Raw genomic sequence first — 22,780 nt, forward strand, 5'->3', positions numbered from 1 at the left:
AAGTAGTCGAGTCCTAATCACGAAAGCTTTATCTCCGTTCTGGATTTTCATTGCAGCACTCACGTAGGGGAAAATGTCACGAACTGCTGCGACGACCAAAACAACTCAAATTCGGGAAAATCACATGATTTGCGCGAATCATATGATTTTCCCAATCAAATCCCAGTAATACGTACATACGTTAATCAGGAATAGTACGACAACAGGGAAACAAACGGAATAGTACTAATTACGCAAAAAGTATTCACGTCGTCGATAATGAACTCCGTCTCTTTCAGCAGTCAACAACTTGATGACGTCGTTTTAATTCGCCTGAATTCGCGTAGAATCATGACGCAATCACTGAGGAACGGAATCTATGTGAGTGTGTATGGAATAATTCCAAAAAATACGACCAACAGCACGAATTTACATGGCACAGTCACCGAATGAAGAGTGTTTGCCGCAGAAAAAACAAGGGGCTTAAACAAAACTGGTATCGCCGTACGCGATGACAAAAAAACAAAAGAAAACAACTAGTGAGTGAGTGGATCGCAAAAATTTGTAGTCAGCGACAACAGGACCGCATCGCGCATCGAAATCCCTTGAAAGATAAATGGCTGGGAAGGAAGCAACAAGAGAAAACTTGGAAGAAATCCACTAGAAAAAATCCCTGACGCTGACGTACAAGAGGCCAATAGATTTAAAATATAAGCGTAATACGATCGTTCAAAACATAGCAACATCATCCAGATGAGAAAATATCGTTATATATATATTGAGAAAACATGAAATTTACTATGGTGCAGTTAGGGATCGGATTCGATTCTGTTTTCGCACGAAGAAACGCATCCGCAACTAATCAGGACCATTGAAAAACTGATATTGTCTGTTATTAGTTAATGAAGCTCACGTTGTTGTTCATGTCACGCTTCAAAAATGAAGTTTTCATTAGTGGATAAAGGATTCTGATTGCGAATTGGTTACAGTGAAGTGTCAAAGATGGGCCGAACAGAAAAGAATGAAGAGCTTCCGTAGAACTGTAACAATTCAATGTTTTCTGACAACGAGAAATGCTCGTCTACTGGCACACAATTACGGTGCTTTCATTTCACTATGCGTACAGATGTGAGGAGTTGTTTCGTTGGACGAAATCAGTAGATCAGTATGGGTGCTCCAGATTCACGCTATCTTTTGATTTGTGGAAAGAATTCCGCTGTGATAGGAGTCTCAAATCGACAAGTTGCAATCTCGAATTTCATCTGTGTGGTGAGATCATTTTGACACGAATGTAAGAACTCCGTTGTACGATATCTCGAGGAAGAACCCATTTGAATAGCTGAGGAACTGGCTCCTTATCAACTTCATTTCCCAGAAATTATCATTAATTGTGATCTTTAACAGTTGAATAGGTTTCCTAATGTGAGAATCCTTATAGTTATTTGTAAGGGTTTCTACAGGTTAGTTCTGTTCCATCAGTATACTTGGAAGCAACGTGCGAAAATCCCCTCGCTTGGTCCCCTGAGTACGTGATTCGAAGATTTCGTTTCATAAAAGTGAACGTTTGTGAACAGGCACAGAACCGTCGGGGAATGTTTACAACAAATTAGCACATGAGGACGGTGAAACTCGCTACAACAACAACCACTGAAGTATTGTAGAAAGTGCAGGTGTCGGAGAGGTGTGCGGACATGAAAAGCAGTCCTGCAAAGCTGTGAAAATGCAACCGGAGTGAGAATAGGGCGGAAGGGGCTGATGTAACTAATACAGCCCGTATCCTAGTAACGAATATCGCACAGTATGCAAAACACCATCGCGCACAAACATGAACATCAGCAGGAACTTGCGAGAAACAGAAAACGTAAAATACGGGTTCGACGCAGCGCGTGTGTGGCGTAGGCAACGCACAACTACACAAGAACGAAGCCGAAAGCCAGGCTAGAAAATTATTACGACGGGGGAACCCGTTTCAACAGCGAAGAATCGTTCGACAAGCGGCAAGAGAAAAAATCGAGGAATGCTTAAGTGAACGTGCATTCGAAGAGGTTCGGCTTGTTTACCGATCACGGTTTTCTCAACGATGAATTGAATGAAGGAAGGTTTGCGCACATCCAGCCATCACAAACAAGCCGTTTCGTTTCGTGGTGAAAGTGGAAACACTTGTGCACATCGTAAAGTGCACTAAGTTTAAAAGGAACGATGAATGGAAGGCGAAAAGTCATCAAGCTTGACTACAAACACTGTGTGAACAAAATATTTATATTTATATATATAATACTTTTTTATAGAACTTTTTATTTTATTTCATTTAGAAACAAATACAGAGTTACCGCAAAAGAACAACTGAATTCAACGTTTTGACGAGAACGAGGCTCAGGCGTGGTGAGTCGCTCATTTTTCAACGGTTATTTTTCATGATTCCTTACTTTTTTTTATAAGTTTTTTGTACTTAGTGGAATTATTACCCTCAAAAATAAAAAAAAAAAACTTGTAAAAGTCGATTGGTTTGTCTCACGCGTCAGATCCGGAAAAAATACGCTGTCGTCGATAGCTTAGAAAAGAGATATTTTTGCGAAGTGTTACAGATATAAAACAGAGGAAGAAGGTAAAACGCTTTGAACACCGCGTGAAGATTTCTCATCATCTGAGAATGACCTGCCAAGTCACCACACAATGTAGGGCCAGTCTTGCTGCATAAAACTTGGGCGAAATTCTACTGAGCTCTGTTCCATCATGTTTCTGTTTTATGGCACACCTATGCCTGTTTTCAAATAAATAAATAATACACATACAAAGAAAAAAATTGCAAATTATACAAAGAAGAGAAAGAGACGAGACGAGACCAAAATTCGTGGTTTGAGTCCAATTTTAGTCATTATTGAGGAACTCCGTTTTGAGATCTGCAAAAAGCTAGAAGGAATTTAGAAGCTTAGACGAAAGTTCTTTACCACATATTTCGATTTATTTTGACCTTCTCTTCCTTTCTGTTCATCATTTAATATTTTTTTACCCACACCTTCGTTAGGAAGACATAGAACCCAGGAACCTGTTTTACAGAATCACTGTATCGGAACACGCCGACATGCAGAAGACCGGGCAGACTCTGATGGAGATTTCTTGGTCCTAGCAAGAACCTTAAAATAGAATCGGCGCCAAAATTTTTGCAACCGAAGCAGCGCTTCCAATCTTATAATTTGATGGAAGAGATACCCCGCTCGGAGGGGATGGAAGAGATACCCCGCCAAGAGGTGGAGTAAAGCGCGTTGCGACAGACACGTCGCGGTCATGTGGTTGGACATAGCGGGCGCCTATCCTACCTACTTCGAAGCTCTTTGAAAGAAGAAACGTTAATATTAAAAGGAGAAAGAAAAAAATTACTAGTTCTATTGTTCTTCGTTAATGTACAGGAATGGAAAGAAAGAAGAAGAAAGAAAGAAAGAAAGAAAGAAGAAAACGAATTGCTACGATTTTCAAGGTGGATTTTTCCGTCAGGAATATAGTCAGGTCAAAACGACGTGAGGTTCGGTCCAAGTGCGTAAGCAGCTGCGTTCGAAGCGGTGCAGTGGAATTTAGCGGTTAGGGCCCTTGGCTGCGCCACTCTTCGCTGAAGTTCGCGATGGTCCCACCCCTATGCCAACCGCTAGCACCACCGCATCGCTTCGAGCGCAGCCGTTCACGCAACTGCGTCGAGTTCCGGGTCGCTTTGGCTCGATTGTACCACAATTGTCTCACAAAGTTTTTGCGCCGAACACTCAATGCTGTAATGAACGGCAAAATATGCAAATTAGAAGCACTTGAACGCATCATTACCGTCCATTCATCCATCACTACCTCAAATCTAAGCACGTTTGACAGTAGTCGGATAGTTTATCCATGGCCATGGCGGGGAGTTCTGTGGAGTAGGAGGTGGGTTCGAAAAAGAGACTAGGCCTTGAAATTACGTACATAGCTGTGTGCTGAGCACTCACTTCGAACGGATGCCTCTCAAGTAAAATCGAATAGAACTGAAAAAACCCGCAGCCAACGGGTTTCAACAAGGAAGTCTCCGAAAGTTAGAGAAAACAAATCTGAGCCAGGGGTGAGAGGAAAGGGAAACTAGTTTGCTGTAAATGCCAAAAGTACAGTAGAGAAAAACCATTCCACTTCCCGCAGCCGCTTGTCTTTCAGTTCTCGACTTTTATCTTTTCACTTCTTCAACTTCTTCAATGTCCCGTTTAATATGCATTCAAAATGTGGCGCAAAATATAGAAAAGCTGCAAAGAAATGGGAATTCAGGGTCGCAGCAAAAATATTCGAAAATGACTTGATGAGTGGAATTTAGCCCTAACCGTCAAAAATGCAAACTCGTTCTGCATTTGGAAGAAAAAAACATATACTGACCTTATTTGTGAACAAATAGTAGGAAGAATTGTAAACAAGCAGTGAGAACACACAGAATGTTGTGAATTTTCGCTTTTCGAGTTTTTTTTTCTCGAATTTCGACTATTTCTGGGCCTTTGCAGTGGAAATTAACCATTGGAAAAGCGATGACTAGGAAGAGCGAGAACTACGCCTGGTGAAACCGTTTTGTAATCCTGAACGTGGAAGTTCCAACCAAGATGTCAGGAGAACAAAGATGTTGAGATGAAAATTCAGCTCAGAAGATCTCAAATGATCTACTGCAAGTGCCAGAAAGTGAAAGGCAAAAACATCTTTTCTGTACACAACTATAGAAACAATGAAGTTTTTTTATAATAGAAACTATGCAAATTTTCCAATTAAGACAAACGGAATTCAGAATTCAGAACAAATTCAGAATTTGCTGGGTATTCTCGTCGAAATTTCTTCGATGGATTCTCGGAAAAGGCGGCTTGAAATTACTTGATAACGTATCTCGTCAGTCATTTCGCTCGAGAAGAGATTTTCGGATTGGCACGTACTCCTACATCAGCTGTTCATTTCGAATCTTACCTCAAGGATTGTTGACGAAGGAAGAGCCACGGACAAAAATAGGAACTCTTGTGTTCGGATGTCGAGGCAACTAATCCTAGTTCTTTTTCTTTTTCACCCGAAAAAAAAACGCACGAAAACATCTAGATGTGTGCCAATAGCCAGCACCGTGGAATGTTAGTGTCCAAAATTGCCAATGGTCAGTTTTTTTTTTCCTTTGCTAATGATTTTCTTGAAGATCTACGCCTAGAAGCAGTACTATAGGAGTACATTCGTTTTTTGCATTCAAACAGAATCGATTTTAAAAGAACACAATCAATCACTACCATCACTTTAAATCGATTTTTTCGATTCTACAAGATAGCGCTGGAAAACAGTGAATTCGGACGTGTTTGATTGCAAGCAATTTCGACCAGATTTTTTTCTCGCAAAATTTACCGCCATTTATTATCAACAGTTTAAACCACTCCTTCGCCACGCATCGAAGTCACAATTCGACGTTCGACTTATAACTCGCTTAGAAGAGTTCATGCACCGTCTTTTTTTCCGCCCGGTGGCTGTTGCGATGGCGCCTTCGCGTGGTTTATTTATGTCCTTCGTCATCAACTTCTTCCAACAACGATCCTATGACGTTCACATCGGGTGAACACAATCGCTCACCACTTTTTTCTCTCCTTGAACAGCTGCGACGATGAATGCTGACCGGTTAAAAGGTTGCAAATAAATAGTACAATTCCAAGAAAATATCCACATGCGGAAAGGAAGATGTGGGAAGGAGGTGCGAAAGAATTTCCAGGAAAACTACATTTTATTAGGAGAATACTCCTTTTGCAGACAATATACGGAGATAAGAGAATCAAAACAGAAACATCAGCATCAAAATTGGGGTTTTACATAATAAATGTTGACGATGCAGATTTCAGGTGGAGTATTCGTATACGGGATGGGAGACTACGAAGATGGGGGTGATTCCGTCCACTTTTTCCTAATTGCCGCAAAAAACGTCCCGGAAGATGCGGCGCCGCACAAGGCTGGCACGCTCCAGTCGAACTCCCTGTAGAAAATAGTGCGCCAAAACGCCTGAAGCTGTATCTTCCGGGCCGTTTTTTACGGCAATTAGGAAGAAATGGACGGAATCACCCTCCTCTCCATGATCTACTATCCCTTACAAGAATACTCCACCTGAAATCTGCACCACCTCAGATTCGTGGGGTGATGCCTTTAAGTAGGAACGTTCATTTCTCAGTCTTGAAGAGTCTTTTTTGAGTCAAGATATTCTTAGAAGTAAATCAATCACAGTATCGGCAGAAATGTCACAGATGTTTGAAAAAGAAAACTGAAAGGAATAGGTGAAGAAGAGAAACTCTTCACATGGAAGATTTTTCCTATAATCACTAGAAAAAACCTAAAAATTATCGCTATTAGTTTTCTACATCAATAAAAAAATAGTAATCTTAAGTTGCAAGGTCTTCAAAGAGAACTTTTTCGGCTGGGCTTCCAAAGGAGGAAGATTGATATCACCACTCATCTGTGGTAGTCGAAATGGATGGTGTGGATAATATATGACAAGAGTCACGGAAAAGGAGAATGATCATAGTCAGAGAATAATTAATTATGGACAAATCAATATTATGTAGTTATTTTCACTGGTTTTTAAATATCTATCTATTTATTTGTCCTGATTGACGAGAAATATCCTAGAATAACAGGATTCCTCTTTAAAATTGAAAAATTAGTAAAAGCAAACTTCTTCCTCTTATTGTCACAACGTTGGGAACCACTGTGAGTAAATAACCGATATGGGCACATGAGCGAAGAAGACTACAGAGAATAAACTGTAACAAAGCACAGAAAATCCCGAGCTCTTCTCGAAACGAAAACGAAAATTCCAAGAAACTTGATGAAGCAACGGTAATAGAGGCCGTAAGATTTGACACTGTAAAGTAACGAATGTCAGGGTCGCTGCTGCAAAGAAGGCAACAAAATCGGCGTTAAGATGAACAGAAAAACGTACAGATAAAGTGTCAACGAGCATGTAAGAGAAATAAAATGAGAAATAAAATAAAGTGGAGAAATAAACGCAGAAATGTTGCCATAGAAACGGGAAATTACTCAAGGAGAAGAAAAGGAGAATAAAGGAACGAGAAATGAGACTTTTTTGTTGCAATAATGGACATGACAGACATTTTATAGACAATAAAGACAACGCTGAACAAGACAATGGCAATTCAATGTTATGCTGCAGTCATTGCAAATAAGCCATAGGACAATTTACAAAAAAAAAAGACTAAACGCTCCCGAATATTGAGGAAAAACTGGAATAATAGTTCATGGAGAAAGAGCAGATATGCAAAGAGAAAATCCGTCCACGCTCTTCCACGGAAGAATTCTTCACGAATGGGACGACAACTAGGAATCTTATGTCATCTAATTTCACAACCTGTTTATTACGTGGTGTGGGAGGAATGAGTCCTCCTGGTTGTCACATTTTATGATTTATATTGCAGTGAAGCTGTCGGTTGGAAGAAAAAAGCCATACGACGCCCCCAACTAGAAAATTCCTTCTATGACTCACCCAGCGTGGAGAGTTTTTGGATCTTTAAACATTTGACATGTGAAGATGGAAATTACACAATTTCATTGAAACACGGACAAGGATTCAAAAAAACATGAAACAAATATCAGAAGAGTGTGTACAGAAACAACTTTCATTAAGCTCCTACGATACATCCTCAACGAGTGACAGTTGTCGTAGCTCAGAGATGAAAAGCTGTATTATTTCCGAGCAAGCAAGATCTTTGATCCTAAATGCCATGGATAACTTAAGAGCAGCTAGGATAGTTTTGTCAGAGACGAAAATAAAGCCTTTCGCCAGTAGCCGAACACAAACGGCCACTCGCACCATCGTTTCACGTTTCTCCTTTGAGACTACTGCTGTGGTGTCTTCACCGTAACCTCCGGTTGCGCTTATCTCTGGAGAAATCCATACAAGCCCATTGTCACCTATGGTAACTTCAATACCGAACATCTCGTGCACATGTTTAGCCTGTGGCTTGATCAAAGATGGAAAAACCCCAATCAAAATCCCTTGTCCGAGTTTTCCGTGTCCGAGGTTCCTCGTATGAAGCTCTACCTGACCCTTTGTTGCGACTCGTTGAACCTCCGCTGTAATCAAATCTCCAACGGCGAGGTGTTCATTCATGGAGATCACGTCCTGTAAACATTTTCGTCTCAATTCGCCACTAGGCAGATTTATGTTGTTCAAACGTAAAATTGCAGAAAGTCTGCAATTCACTTCCACTCTCCAGAACGCATTTTGAACGTTGATAATTCGTCCAATAACAAAATCGCCAACTTTAGGCATGTACTTTGACTTGAACGGTGTTACCAAGCAGAGCTTATCATATTGTATCCTATATCCAGAAACAGTAGCTAAAATCCCGTCACGACTGGCTTCTGTGCCAAGACCACTGAGAACTGTTCCTTCCTCAGTGAGGAGCATTCCACAGTACACGAAATCCGAGTGCAACTTCCTTAGATCTTTCGTTTCTTCAGACGAACAGTGATGAAGCCCTAAACGAGGCCCGGTGACAGTGATGGACATGTTGAGAACCTAGAAATGACTAGTTTCCACTGTTGTAACGTATACAAATCCAGCGGCGACGCGGGAAAATTCAAGATTTTAAAATTGCGGCACTAAAAACGAGCGGGAGATAAGGAAAGTGCCGAAGAAAAAACAACAAAACGTTGGAATACTACGAAAGAATATCACAAACCGAAAATGGAACTCTATGACTATGAATGCGTAAGCAGAAATAAAAGTTGCACGAAAAGTAAACAGTCGTAAATGTAAACAAAAATCAGCACGAAAAACTTCCAGAAAGTTCCACGAAATCATAAAGAGAAGTTGGAAAAAGTTGATAGAGACTTCCGAAGGAGACGGAGATTTTTCGCTGAATCCAATGAGTTCCTAGATTTATGGCAAAGAGATGAAGAAATGTCTAGACTCTTCTTCTTTCTCCCTGAGAATATCGCCGGCACAATTCTCAGTTTTCCCCAAATTCTAAGTTTTCTACAAGAAATTGAGCAAAACTTTACAGCATAACATCAGAGAATCGAAGGATTTTCAGCATGCGTAGGAGAAAAAAAGTTAGGTAACAAGATGACAAGAAGACAATTTGACCGAGAATAAAAAGATTTTAGCATAATTTCTTACGTCAAACGAATACTTGAGAAGCAAAAACTCAGAGAGAGAGCGGGAGAAGGAAGGAGCCGGTGCAGCTTCCGGGTTTGTGCACGTGCAAGTGGAGAATCTGTGATTCCCATTGGTAGCTATTGAAGCTCCCCATAGGTTTTTTTCTCTTAAAAATAGAAAATTCTAACCAAAAATTGAAATTTCTAACTGAGTTTCATCATTGAACAAATCGCTGTTGGCTTTAATGCATAGCATTGTTCTCCTAACAATATTTCCTGATCGCTGATATCGACTTTCTATCGTGAAATGTACTTTGACGAGAAACGAATCCGCTATGTGGCTGGTGGCAAAATCCGCTCTTTTCATGGGGGATTATACAATGATTGAAGATGGATAATTTCAAGCAAACCCTCTTCTGAATTCTATGGATGCTAGAGATTCAATGGGACTGACAAAAACATCGAAATGAAAAATGCAATGAGCGAGCATTGCTAAGAAAAAGTGAGTGAAAAAACTCAATGGCGCCCTTATTTCTGGAAGCTCTACCTTACACTTTTCTCTTAGTAACTTTAACTTACATAAGATTTATCCTCTAGGAGTAATGCTTGGGTGCTAGATTGGTCTCCGACTGAATTGGTTATATATTATACTTCCAGAAATGAGGGACCCTGAGTGCCGCACCCCCAATTAAATTTTATCCTAAACGAGAGAAATTCCGGCAAAAGATAGGTAATTTAAAGTGTATTTTGAGGAAAAGGAAGTTCAGTTGCAATCGTAATGCCGGTTTCCAACGTCGCGTACAGCCCAAACAAACACGTTTTTCTTCCAGAGAAAAAAAAACACACACACACATCAGGGCAAAAAATCCCCCAGGAATCCGTGGAATTTTGCAACGCGACGATAACCGCAAACGAATCCGTCAATTCGTACAGCAGATGAGTTTCGGGGAGCGATGTGTGATAACAAAGTGCAAGCGTCATTGCGGGTGACCGAGCATGGAAACAATTGCGCAAAAGCTGAGCGTCGCAGCGGAAGCCTAAAGCTAAATAGCTATGCAGAAGTTAATAAGTGAGACTGTGTCGTACATTATGCCGCAATCCGTGCAACATAACGTGCGATCCTCTGCTGCGATGACTCGCCGAGACACCGCCTGTTTCGTTGCAGCTTTGCAGCAACGGCCGCGGATCGATAGCCGGCAATGTTGGGCGACACTCGCCGTTCCCAAGGTGCTTGCCGTTATTGCAGCGCTTGCAGGAATTTCCGCCTTGAAACTGCCTTCGAAATGAGGACAACACATCATCCCGAATAACGTCATCACATGATATGTGGCCGTGTCGTGTCGGTTTTTTTGCAGGAAATGTTGCGGATCGTACTCGGTTAAAGACAGCATAGCACAAAATTGGCGATTGTTTTCTCATGGATAATGTCGGATTTGTCGTGCAAATTACCGTATTTCCTTCAAATCCCCCCGAAAAACGACGTGGGAAACGACTTTGTCGAGCATTTGTTCCTACGAGACACGTTAGAACGCGTCACCTCTGCACACACGTCAGTTCCCTTGAACAGCCTATTCATTGGTTTTAATTGAATAGAAAACCAAAATCATAAGCCATTTTCTCAACCCTTTGATTTAAAAAAAAACTACAATTGGAAATAAAACTTGTACGAGAATAATTAAATAATTGAATATGCTGCTGAGGGATCCTGATTTTCGTATGTTCGGCCGTCTATACGTTCTAAGGTACATCGTTTCGTAGGAACAAACGGTCGCCATAAGGTCTTTCCCACGCGAAGGGGGAAAGAGAGAGGAGGAGGGGGAGGGGGGATTGCGCGACAATACACTCATATTCGTCCTGAAAATCATCATCCTGAATTCTGTATTGTCCTTAAGAGATCCTAACATCGTTAACTTCGTGGCATGCTGCCTTTAAAATTGCTCCAAGGCTCTCAATACTGCTTCTACTAGCTCTGAACCATGATACCATGTCAAAACGGAATAACAGTAATCCCCTTGAAATGTTAAAAGCTAAAGCTGTTTTTTTCTTAGGAACGAAAGGTGATTTTTTAAGTATACTAAACGTATTTATTTTTATTTCAATTCTCCTCCTAAATGTTTTGAAACAAACAGCCTACGAAAAGGAATGAAAAGCCAGATGGAAAAGTCACAAATCATTTGAATGAATACATTTGAAAATTTTCAAATATTAAACTCTACAGTAGCCATTAATCAATACTCTGGGAATTTTGGGGCAGAAAAACTAACACAACTATCACAGCATGGTACTATTCAGTCAATGGACATGAAGAATTTAACGTACAAAATTTATGCGTACCAGGAATCTCCTTTTCCCATTGGAACTAGCAAAATGCAACAAACAGTTTTGCAAAAGACGGAAGTTTGCACAGGCTTCCTAAATCAGCAAAATTCGATTCGAAAGCTATTTACATCCCTGCGAATCCGATGAAATGGAAAACGTCACAAAACCACGTGGCCTCGAAAAATGTAGGCAGATTTAGATAGTGGAACATCCACTTCTTTTTCAGTGGAACAGAAACCGGACAATCCAAAAACGATTGAGAGAAAGTATATAGGAGTCAGGATCCTGTTTCTGCTGTGAAATCCAGTTTTTGTGATAATTCGTTTTCCATTCAAAAATCTTCCGCGTAAAAGCAGGATGGAAGGGCTGGCTGAAAGCTGGCTTAAAACTGGAATATGATTTTAACATGATATGATATGAGAATATGATTTTTAATAGCTCTTTCTCTGGAAAAACCAACTTAACTTTTGTCCATTAAAATTACATTTTCAAATAAACTTGGTGAAATTGCATAGTCGAGCGGGGCACCAGTAATACCTCCATTTGTCCCGAACGCGCGCAAGGGTTGCCCAATGGCTTCTCATTCCGCGAGGGACTCCAAAAGCATCGTATTTTCCTTTGAAGGACTTCCTAAAGAGGTATGACCAACGGGTCAGCGGTCCTTTAATGTCGTGTTGTATGCAGTCACTAACGGCTCTGTTCCAACGATTGTCGTTAAAACGCATCACGTATCCAGCCCATCTAATTTTATTTTCCATTTTATTTATTGCACATTTTTCCCTGGCATATGTGCCAGCACTCTGATCTTCGATTGGTGACGTAGGAGTGAACTTCGAATCCCTTATTTGACTTGCATAAAACTGGATACTCCTAGATTACCCTTTCAATTCCACGTTCAATGACGCTGACGCATTTTCCCCCTGCTTGCGAAACACTCCCTTTTCTGACGAGTAGGTGAAAGCAGGAAGAAATGTGGTACTGAGTAGGTGAGCACGGAGCCAAATGTTAGTCCTCTTCACCACATCCGCTATTCTCTTGCATGCTCCCCAAGCCGCTCGTTTCCTCTTGTCTATCTCGGAGGTCAGGTCCTTCATCATGTTAATTTCCCAACATAGATATACATAGCTGGAGCATTCAGATCCTGTTGAATGTGAATGGGTCATAGGAGACCGATTCGTTTTTCATGAACATCGTCTTGTACTTGATGTTGTCAAAACCATGTCATCAGCGAAACGAAAATGGCGTAAATGCCGACCGTCAAATTTCACTCACAGGTTATCCGATTCCAATACTTCTGTGGCACTGAATAGAGTGGCAATCAATATTTTGGGTAAGATTGTGTCATCTTGACGAACCCTTCTCTTCACGTCAATTGGAACACTACTGTAGAATGGAGCAATTTTGATCGTGAAGTTGTGTACGTGATCAACCGTACTGAACCTTCTTCGAAGCCCTGCTTGCTAGTATGGCTCTCCTTCATCTAATGTTCTTTCTATCCTGCTTAGTATTACACTTGTGAAGAGTTTATAGATGACAGACAGTAAGCAGATTGGGCGATAGTTCGCAATGTCCTGTGGGTCTCCCTTCCTGTACAAAATCACAGTTTTGCTGGTTTTCCATTGCTAGAGCACTTCGTGTTTCGACAAATAACAGCTGAAGAGCCTTTCCATAGCGTTGGTAAAGAGTGGCGGTAGGTTTTTCAGATGTTCAAGCTTGATTCTGTCGGGACCGGGTGAGGTACGATTCCTCACCGACATTATGGCATGTCGGACGTCGGAAGAGAAGACCTCTGGAGTCAGATGTCCTTAGATGGTGGGTAGGCAAGTGGACGTGGCTAAGAGATCTGAGTAGAAATTTTGAATAACTTTCTGTATCCCCCTTCTTTGTGGAACTGTGGAATGTTTCCAAGAGCCGACAAGCTAAGCGAGGAATTCCCAGTCGATGATGGTTTTGGAAGTTCGCATTGAAAACTTTGCAGTTTTCTCTCCTCTCCGTGTGATAGAAAATCTTCCTTGAAGAAGACGATGGTCCGATACCCTATAAAACTTTGGTACAACAGGGATACCCGTCAAGCAAAACCTTCTACTGACGATGATGACGTTAATTTCATTATGGATCTACTAGGTCACTCCCACATCCAATTTTGGCGTTGAAATCGCCAACTAAGACCTTGGAGAAGATACTATCTTCCGTGTAAAACTTCTCCAGGTCCATATAAAACGCTTCGACTTCTTCTTCTTCGTGTTTGATGTTGGAGTGTAAGAGACGAAGATAGTCAATACTGGCGTTGAACATCTTCTCACCCGTAAACGTCCGATTCGGATCGTAAGTTGCTCAAAAGAATGAATGTTCATTGCCATTCATTGTTCGTGTTGACGAGGACACCAACTCCTCTAACTGTCGCATGTTCCTAAGAACTTCTCCAATTTCATATACCGCTTTGAGAGGGTGGTGTTGTCTCGTTTCTGTCAGTCCGATGACGACGTACTTAATCATCCTACTTTCCATCATCAGATCTTCAATGGCCGCTTCCGATGTAAGCGTACATGCGTTGTAAGTACAGATCGTCATCTTAGTCCTTTTACGTCTCAGTAGCCTAGACGACTCCTACCACACCGTCTTTCCCGGAGCTACCGTACCACGCTTTCCCCCAGAATAAGGAGACTCTTTCTGGTTACTGTTTCTTGCATATAATTTTAAAACACAAGGGCTTGCCGATCTCTAGTCCCATGAGTTTTAGGAGAACATTTTTTTCTCCTAGAGTGAAAAAGTGGAGGTTATTCGCTGGAGGCGACTCCAATCCGCCTCCTTTCCACCTCCCAGTAACTTGATTACAGGCTTTTGGCCGGACCGATGTGCAGGATAATTAGAACGACCGCACTCGACGCCAGCACTACTTCATAATAATTATTTACAAATGTATATCTTTCTATTTTCTGTCATCTTTTACTGTGACATGTTTTAGGAAGTAAATGTAAAGTGCAGGCCTTGCACTAGCAACAGGACGCAAAATTACATACTCCATTTGTCACAACTTATCAAAGACGTCATTTTTTTAAATGAAGATAGGGAAGGACAATTAAATCAAAGAAGATCATTTTGCAACAAAACGGCTGCAAACAACGGAGATCTGCGTTCTTGCTACTATTTAAGAAGTAATTTGAAGAAAAGAAACAAAACTGCTACAGGCAGATTAAAACCACCTGCAGCTCGGTGCAGTTGCATACGTGGCCGCGCTCGAAGCGATGTGGTGAATCCGGTGCTGGGCTTGAGGTGGGACCATGGCAAACTGCAGCAAAGAGTGGCGCTAGTAAAGGTCCCATCTCGATCTTTTTTAGTACGATCCACGACAACGCGCATCTTACGCTACCGGATCGAGCTTAATGTCGTTCGAGTCGTTTGGATCTGACTATGTAACTCTACTAACGAAACCAACGAAATCACACGAATCAGTTCGGATGTTACCGATGATTCGTGTGATTTCGTTGGTTCTTACACTACCTAAGAGTTCTTCACAACTACAAAGTACCAAAGTGGTCACACATGTAAACATATTCCTAACATTCGCAAATCCTCGTGACAGGAATCACCTCGTTGTTCGATCGGCCGAGTGTTTTCAAGTGCTGCCCTTTTGGTACACTTTTTATTGTTTCAATCACACATAGTCAATAAGAACCGAAGAACGATCAGCATAGCGTTGTGCACATGCAATCCATGTATTTTTTTTAATGGTAGAACGACGTAAATTCAAACAAAGATAAAATGCAAGGCGTTAAGAAGTGCAATGTTCGAAAACCAACATTTGATGAAAAGACTTTACCTAAACGATTCGAAATAGCGGTAGATTAAAAAAAAAGATGAAACGCTAACGAGACCATATCGGACGAGCTTTACGCATCGGCATGTGATCATGACGTGTTCGTCGCATGACGGTGCGTGCAGATGATGTCACGCTGTTTGCAACATGGATGAAGAACTTTTGTTTGTGCAGCAACATTAAACCGTTCGCATTTATTTATGAGACGATTCTAGGATTAAGAGCGTCTGGGATAATTTTTTAAGAACGCTTTTTTTTGTTGGGACGTTATGTTTTATTTCTGAATTATAATCGTGTACCGTGAACATTACAGGGGAAAGTCTTGATTTTAATTTGCTTGAAATAAAAAAAAAACAAAAACTCATCACAACGTACAAGATTACTATCAGAGTAAGTTCGAATTATGGAATTCAATTCTTTTTTCGTTTTAATATTAGTACGATATTAATGTAATTAATAGTTATTTAATTCATCTACGAAAAAACACTATTTCACCAATTTTTCTGAGCAGAATACATAGAATTGGATTTAAAAGCGTTTTTTTGCATCACAAATAGTGTTTCCATTAACGCTTAATGTGTGTTATGCTTAATGTCTAATTAATGTTATGTCTTCATTATCTCTCAATTTTACACGTCCGTAAACTTTTCATATCTTTTGTTTTCCAGAGAGTAAAACACCTTCTATTCTGAGAGAATATCTTGTATTTTCCAGCATTTTAAGTATTTAGATGAAAAGGACGTAAAACAAAAAGATAGGGACACTCGGAAAAGAGAAGTCTGTAAGTGTAGTATAAAAATAAAAATAATGTATAAGTACAAAAATAAATTTGCGTCTAGTTGCACTTTTTGATAACACGATATTAATAGTTTGCATGTCCTGCATGTATAGTGAAGATTAAATGAGAAATAAAGGTGCGGAAAAAGAGCGGCACTACCGGAGTAGAAACGTCGGAGAATAGGAAGTGGTGTTGTTGTTATGGTGCAGCGCCATACCCGAGCACTCTTTTCGTCCGCACATCTCGAAGCTATTTCCGTCCAGACACAATTCGCCCGGATTGATGTGTTATTGAACGTCAATTTAAAACAATAACATGACCGTTCAAAGAACCCGTGATGTCGTCGTTCAGGATTGTCAGGTCACGAAATTCCAGAGTACGACGCATAGATTGGGAGAGAAAAGGGCAACACTGAATCAACATCACATATTGCGAAGGTATGTGTGGCAAAACAAACAACTGTCTGTAATGGCTGGGAGTGGCGTGTCACCACGTCTACGCCCAACGATTTTTGTTCACTTGACTTTACCCTACGGTTTGCCTGCATGCTCAAGAATCCATTAGCTATGGTCGAACAGAACCGCATTCATATTTACTCTTGCAGGAATAATTTGCGAGGAAATAAATCCACCTGGATTTCTTGCCATGTTTTCCCCAATATGATTTGATCGATTTCATTGCGGGGTGAACTCAGGGTAGTGGTACTTCTTTGAACTTACTATCCCTCGGGAAAACATATCCCCCACTGAAATATGGGTAGCGACAAATCCAAATCATCCTCATATATTCGCTACGCTGCCGTTTTATCCGGTTGCAGAAACTCCAAACTAACCAAACTAGTGCATGACGTTCTCAAATGATAGTAAATAAATTAGAAAATAAATAAATAATAAGTCATTCACGCATGGTTAAAACCGTGTGTGACGCAGTTGTGTAACGTGTGTAACGAAGCCGTATGTAACCACCGACGAACTCTACCTTCGTCAGAAATGAAAAGTGCGCAAACATTCATTCTGATACCCTTGCTGAGCTGTACACGAAAGCGTAACACAAAGGTTGCGAACTACCTCCTGTCAGATGGTGGTTCCTTTTTCAAATGGCGTGTGAAACCTCATGACGCGCGACTTCGGTGGCGCACATGACACTTTACGAGGAAAAAAGAGAAGGTAAACTCGTCTTCTGGGAAATGTACGAATTTGCCCAGCAAAACTGGCGCTCCAACGCACAACAGAATTCTAATGCAAAAAATAGACATACGCATGACTAAGGACAGTGCGTGCGTTGTGGTGAAACGATTTCCCCTCGTAAAGGAGTCCTGAGTCGAGGTCTCTCCAAGAGCCACCAGTCTTAAATATACTGCAGACAGTATGTTGATCTCATTCGCCTTGAATCACAATCTACTAACGTAGTACGTTAGTAAATCCGTGAGAGAGGTCGGAACGTTTTCCTGGGACCTCTTGTCTGACGTAGTTGGGACGATATAGGACCCTGACAGGAAGAGGAACAGAGTTTGCAGGGATGTACCAGGACTTCGAACCATTTCCAGACCTTTGTTGGATAATACGATATGATTGGGACGTCCAGCTACAAGTAGAATTTCACAAAATATCGCTGGCAGAACATAATCATGAAGGTTAAAACTTTCCGTGTATTACCTATTGTCCATTGTCCTTAGAATGCATTTCCACAAAAATCAAAAGATCACTAAATCAATCGAGTAAACAGAGGTTTAACATGAGAACATCAACCGTCACAATTTTTCGAGGGAAATGAAACTCACATGTACACCGTAAGCAAAAAAGATCCTCATTACCATCAGAAATACTACTACGGTATGCAAGTAGCCGTAAGTTGTGCTTAACCCTACGAGGGAGGAAGTAGTTTGTAGGTGAACACCGACCGGAGTCTGAATAATGACGGCGCCGCAAAAGTGTAGGCGCAAAGTTCACTGCTCATAGCATCGCAGACCGTTCATTTGTTCTAGGAACAAAGAGGAGGAAAGTGAATGTAAACAGTTGATGTGTTCCTACGGTAAAGGATGCGTATGCTGAATACGTTTGATCGCCCACTGTGACACAGAATACATTTAATCTCAAAGGTGATGCGTGTGGATGGTGAACGCATTGGAAACGAAAGTTCAAGGCAAGAAATAGAGGAGTGGAGGAAAGAGCAGGAAGAGAGGCACCCACCACCCATGTGATCGCCTGCTCATGTGATCAGAATGAGGAATTAATTGGCTGTGGAAAGCAAACTGCGATCCCGCGTGTTGATGTGATTAGTCGCGACGGTAGCATGCATAGGTGAACAGTGTAGTACTGGACAAAACATTCACGTATAGACACACCTCCGCCGAATCCATCATACTATGCACTCACAGTGTTGTTGGGCGGTCTTTGTGTGTCAAAAGCAGCAGTTTTGCCGAATCGATTAATCAAAAGCGATCGACAACACGAGGTGGCCTGCGCACGTACACATTTTCGTCCACCCACTTTTCAACAACAGACGTCTTTCGTGACGTTCTCTGGCGCCGGTTATGTCTCCATCTTTTTTTAATCTTTGCTAATCAGCTGTGCAGTTCCGTTGTTTTCTACGAGAAAAAAAGCATGCAAAGAACTTGTTGTCGTATCATGCGATGCCTAAGCGCAGTATTCGAAAAGAATCGTTTGAGTGAGCGGTAGGACCTCTTCTTAAGATTATCACGGGACTCGTCTGGCCGAGCTTATGGAAAAAAGCCAGCCTTAGCATGTGAATGAACTATAGTAGGTAATAACTGAATCTATGTTTTCTTGTTGTGCCAACGAGGTTTAGGTGAAACTTTTTTATTGGCCTGACGTTTCGACAAACTCGTCTTTTTCAAAAGCCTGAAAATGGTTCGAGGTCTTTGATACCATGCATATTCCATCAAACTCCTCCTCTCTCCTCGCCATGCCTCGATATTGTTCCAAGTACACCACGCAAGACCTTAAAAGGAAAACAACTGACCAGTTTCACCGACTAGTGGGGTTGGTAAACCACCGCATTCTTAAAGATTGTCACCAAGGCGAATGAGATCTACGCACTGTGCAGTATCCTTAAGTACTGGTGTCTGGATAACGTTAAGGAACTGAATCAATAACTGAATCATTGACGTGAACATAAAAGTAGCGATATAAGAACAGGATCAAGCATGAAGCGTCTGGCGTTAGTCAGTCCGCTTGAGATGCGCCACCACGTCCACTTCAATTCAGAATCGTTTGAGGTTACGAGCGTATAACTGGCCAATACAATGACTTGCAGGGGTTAGCAAAGTCAGTGTTTTTGTCCTCCCAGACAAATCTGGTACCAGTTTAACGACCCCAAAGGTATGAAGGGCTTGGTGAGCACTAGGGCTGACTCGAACTTCCGATCGATCGTGTCGACAGCGGAACATGTTACCGACTGCGCTACACCCGCCCTTTTATCCTTTATACGAACAGAAGAGAGAAAAATGCTCAGCAAAATTCCGATAGCTTCTGACAACCTAGAGCCTGGCAAAAAAATCAGTTAAAGGCAGAATCTCACAAAATTGACTGTATTGGGGTCTTTTAGGCCAATATAGAGTTCAGTTCTAGATTACGAGTAAGACAACGTTTAATCCCTTCTACTCGTCCTGAAAAACGGCGAGGAGCGGAGCGGTCGACAATCAATGAGGTCTTCTTAGCAGTCCATTCGAGTAAAATCAGTGAATGGGCGGCTGAGGGAGCAGGATCGTGTAGGAGTTGGTAGAGTTCTAATGTACCTCGTCGGAACAACGTCGGACCATATAGAGTTCTAATGTATCTCGTCGGACAAACGTTCGGTGTAGCCGTTACTCACGGTGATTAAGAAGGTTTGAGGAATTGCTTGTGGCTACGCCTACTCGTAATCTACAACTCGAACTCTATATGGTCCCGGAGAGACCTCAACATCGTAAATTTCGTGAAATATTGCCTTTAATGGTGCAGCGCTTAGTCAACAATTGAGTGCAACACAGTTTTTGGCTTCTTATGTCTGGGATTCCCATAGGCAAACGTGAGTGTCCCTCGAACCCACCTCATTAGCATCTTTCTGGGCGTAACTTCCACTGCAGTTGTCAAAGCTCTGAAGGAGGTTGAGCGCGAAATAACCTTCAAAAAACCACGATGACCTCAAAAGAGTACTCAACGTTTTCCTTAGTCGAAGCCCCGCTTTTAGTCTCCGTCTGGAAAAAAGGCATTGAGTCTTTGTCTATTATGGGACTAGATATTGTTGATAATGATGAAAGTTGATTTGTACCTGTGAAATAAAAAAATCCCGATTTTTTTCCAAAAGTTGGAAAAACGATGCGCAAATACCCAATAAAATCGTGCCAAAACACTCATTTACGTTGAAAGTACGCCTGAGCAGGTGTAATGGTTGCAGTTTATACTTGTCCGGCTGCGAAAACATCACTGTACTGCTTCGAGTGATTGGGCTCGCAACAAAAATATAATGGCTAACGTTTACGGTGGATCCGCTGTAAACGAGCGTGGCAACGACGCTTGTCGCGAGGAAAACGGATTTGTGACTGTAGTACAGCTACAACATGTGATCATTCACAAAGCGAGCTAATGTGGATGTACTGGGTGTACGAGGAGCTAGTCATAACTCAAAACAATAGTGATTTCCAAACAGGTCCCCCATTACGTATCTCGTTTCGATTTCGATGACATCGTCTGTTTCTGCTATATTCAGGTCAAAACGACGTAAAGTTGCGTAAGCGGCACGTTAGAGTGTAGAGGTTGAGATCGAGAGGGGACACTCGCTGGTGCCATTCGCATGAATCCATGTGAAGCTAGCGATGGTCCCCTGATCCCAGCCGCTAGTTCCACCGCCTACGTAATTCCGCTGAGCTTCAGTCGTTTAAATCCGACTATAATTGGTATTTTCAGTGCTGAGCTACCTACGCAGTAGATTACCTTAGGATGAAATACTAAGGATGGATATTGATTACGGCCTAAACAATGATGACCCAACGATAACAAAAATGCGGAGGCGTCATGTTCTGGTCAACTTTCGCACATCGCAAGCACATCGGATTCTTTTTTGTTCCCATACTAATTTTTTTGTATGCGTATGTCCTCTGACTGTCCTTACGGTGTTCTCTAAATCTCTCCACTCACTTATTTGATGTTCGTTAACAAGCACGATGCTTCTTCTGTTTCCATGTAAAAAGTAATTAATTGCTAAACGGTGAAGTGATCGCTACGTGCTGTAGGCGTTCCGTACGAGTTTGCACCTTTCTTCGCATAACATTTAAAAGAAATCAATTCAGCAGTTATACCTTCCTATCGTTCACTGATCACGATTCTCAATCATTCCGTAACAGAAAACAAATGGAAATAAAAACAGCTACAAATTGTGTCAGTTTTACTGTCGAACTCTTACTGGCACAAGGTATCACAAATTGTTTTAGTGATTACTGCAAACTAAGAAATGAACGGCATTTTTCTCTTGCACTAAGGTGCGTCAGATGATCAGTGAGCGGAATGACTAGCATTTCATCTAATTACGTGTACATAAGGATGTGAAAAATTGCAAAATTCATGGAATTCATTGAGAGAAGTACGTAGAATGCTAGCGTACAGCGCACTGATGAAGTGGAGCGCAAGTGACCAGAATTGTTCTCCACTTGATCCTAGAAAAAAGGTTTACAATGAATTCATTGAAATCACTGTTCCATATAAATCGGAGCTGGGGAGATAAGGGGAAAGAGTGGCGGAAACACTTATTTTCAAATTCATGAGCTGCCTGAGATGTTTTTGTTCTTATTACTGATATGACAGTTATATGAAGCCAACAAACGAACAAATCATTGCACAGAGCACCACAACTCTCCCCACAGTCCTCTTCACCCTTTCCTCCGCTTTATTAGGGGCTGCATAGGGCTTTATTACAGCAGCCATTGTCAGGTAAAATCTTTTACTGATGATGGTGGGTGGATTTGCGAGTTGCCATAAGTGGTTTTAGTGATAAATTTGAAAAGAATCTCCTATTGCTCGTTCCGTTTGTAGGTCGTGGTTCTCTTTCTGAAGTTTTCGCGACATTTTAGTGCAGATTCTAGAGCTGAAGTCGCCAGCAATGACCTTGTAGAATGTGCGGTCTTCGTTATAGAATTTGTCTAGGTCTATGTAGAAAGATTCACATTGTTGTCCCGTCTCAAGGACACAACGCTTACCCTATAGAGGATCACACCCCGGTTTTCCCTTCGTTCGTCGTCCAGCAGTACTTTGTACGCAAGTGAGAGTGCGGAATGCAGTTCACAATGACGTACGCAGAAACCAGTTTTGGCAAAAAAGAAAAAAATGTAGATGGATGGAGGAGAACTTGTTTTGGACGAATTTAGTACAGCCATACACATAAAGTGAAATACTTGACACATGTCAACAACGGGTGGAAACTAACTAGAAGTCAAAGAAAGAACTCATTATGTCTTTTGATGAACCTTCAAGAAATTTCTATTCAACCTTGACAAAGATCCGATTTTCCTCTCGAACTCTGCCGAAACATTTTAAAAACATAAGGTATTATTATGAAGAGATTCTGGTGGGGATACTACAGTGTTCGAGACAAAAAAAAATAACTAATTTTTGTGTTGTTCGTTTCTGAACGAGAACAACTAGCGTGATACGTGCAAAAACTGTAAGAATAACGTTTTTCTTGCCGTCATTTTCTGTTTAATCACTGTAGTGAACCTTTATAGCATTTATGGACTCTTCAATGGGTTTGGATAACATCCAGTTAATATA

The 22,780-nt window shown here is 41.3% G+C and overlaps 3 protein-coding genes across 3 annotated transcripts; all 3 read right to left on the minus strand.

Annotated features, from left to right (window-relative positions):
• Positions 1-7,627: 7,627 nt before the first annotated feature.
• Positions 7,628-8,512, minus strand: RB195_009462 (uncharacterized protein; the record flags this gene model as incomplete). The annotated part of the gene is made up of 1 exon (XM_013450587.2): positions 7,628-8,512. The coding sequence occupies one exon, from the start codon at positions 8,510-8,512 to the stop codon at positions 7,628-7,630; it is 885 nt and encodes a 294-aa protein (XP_013306041.2).
• Positions 8,513-10,145: 1,633 nt separating this feature from the next.
• On the minus strand, positions 10,146-10,493 carry RB195_009463 (uncharacterized protein; the record flags this gene model as incomplete). Its single annotated transcript, XM_064190025.1, has 1 exon — positions 10,146-10,493. One exon carries the CDS (start codon positions 10,491-10,493, stop codon positions 10,146-10,148), a length of 348 nt encoding a protein of 115 aa, XP_064047608.1.
• Positions 10,494-12,296: 1,803 nt separating this feature from the next.
• On the minus strand, positions 12,297-12,518 carry RB195_009464 (uncharacterized protein; the record flags this gene model as incomplete). The annotated part of the gene is made up of 1 exon (XM_064190026.1): positions 12,297-12,518. One exon carries the CDS (start codon positions 12,516-12,518, stop codon positions 12,297-12,299), a length of 222 nt encoding a protein of 73 aa, XP_064047609.1.
• Positions 12,519-22,780: the final 10,262 nt, after the last annotated feature.

Source organism: Necator americanus, chromosome III (assembly GCF_031761385.1).
Source record: "Necator americanus strain Aroian chromosome III, whole genome shotgun sequence".
In the NCBI taxonomy this organism is placed as follows: Eukaryota; Metazoa; Nematoda; class Chromadorea; order Rhabditida; family Ancylostomatidae; genus Necator; species Necator americanus.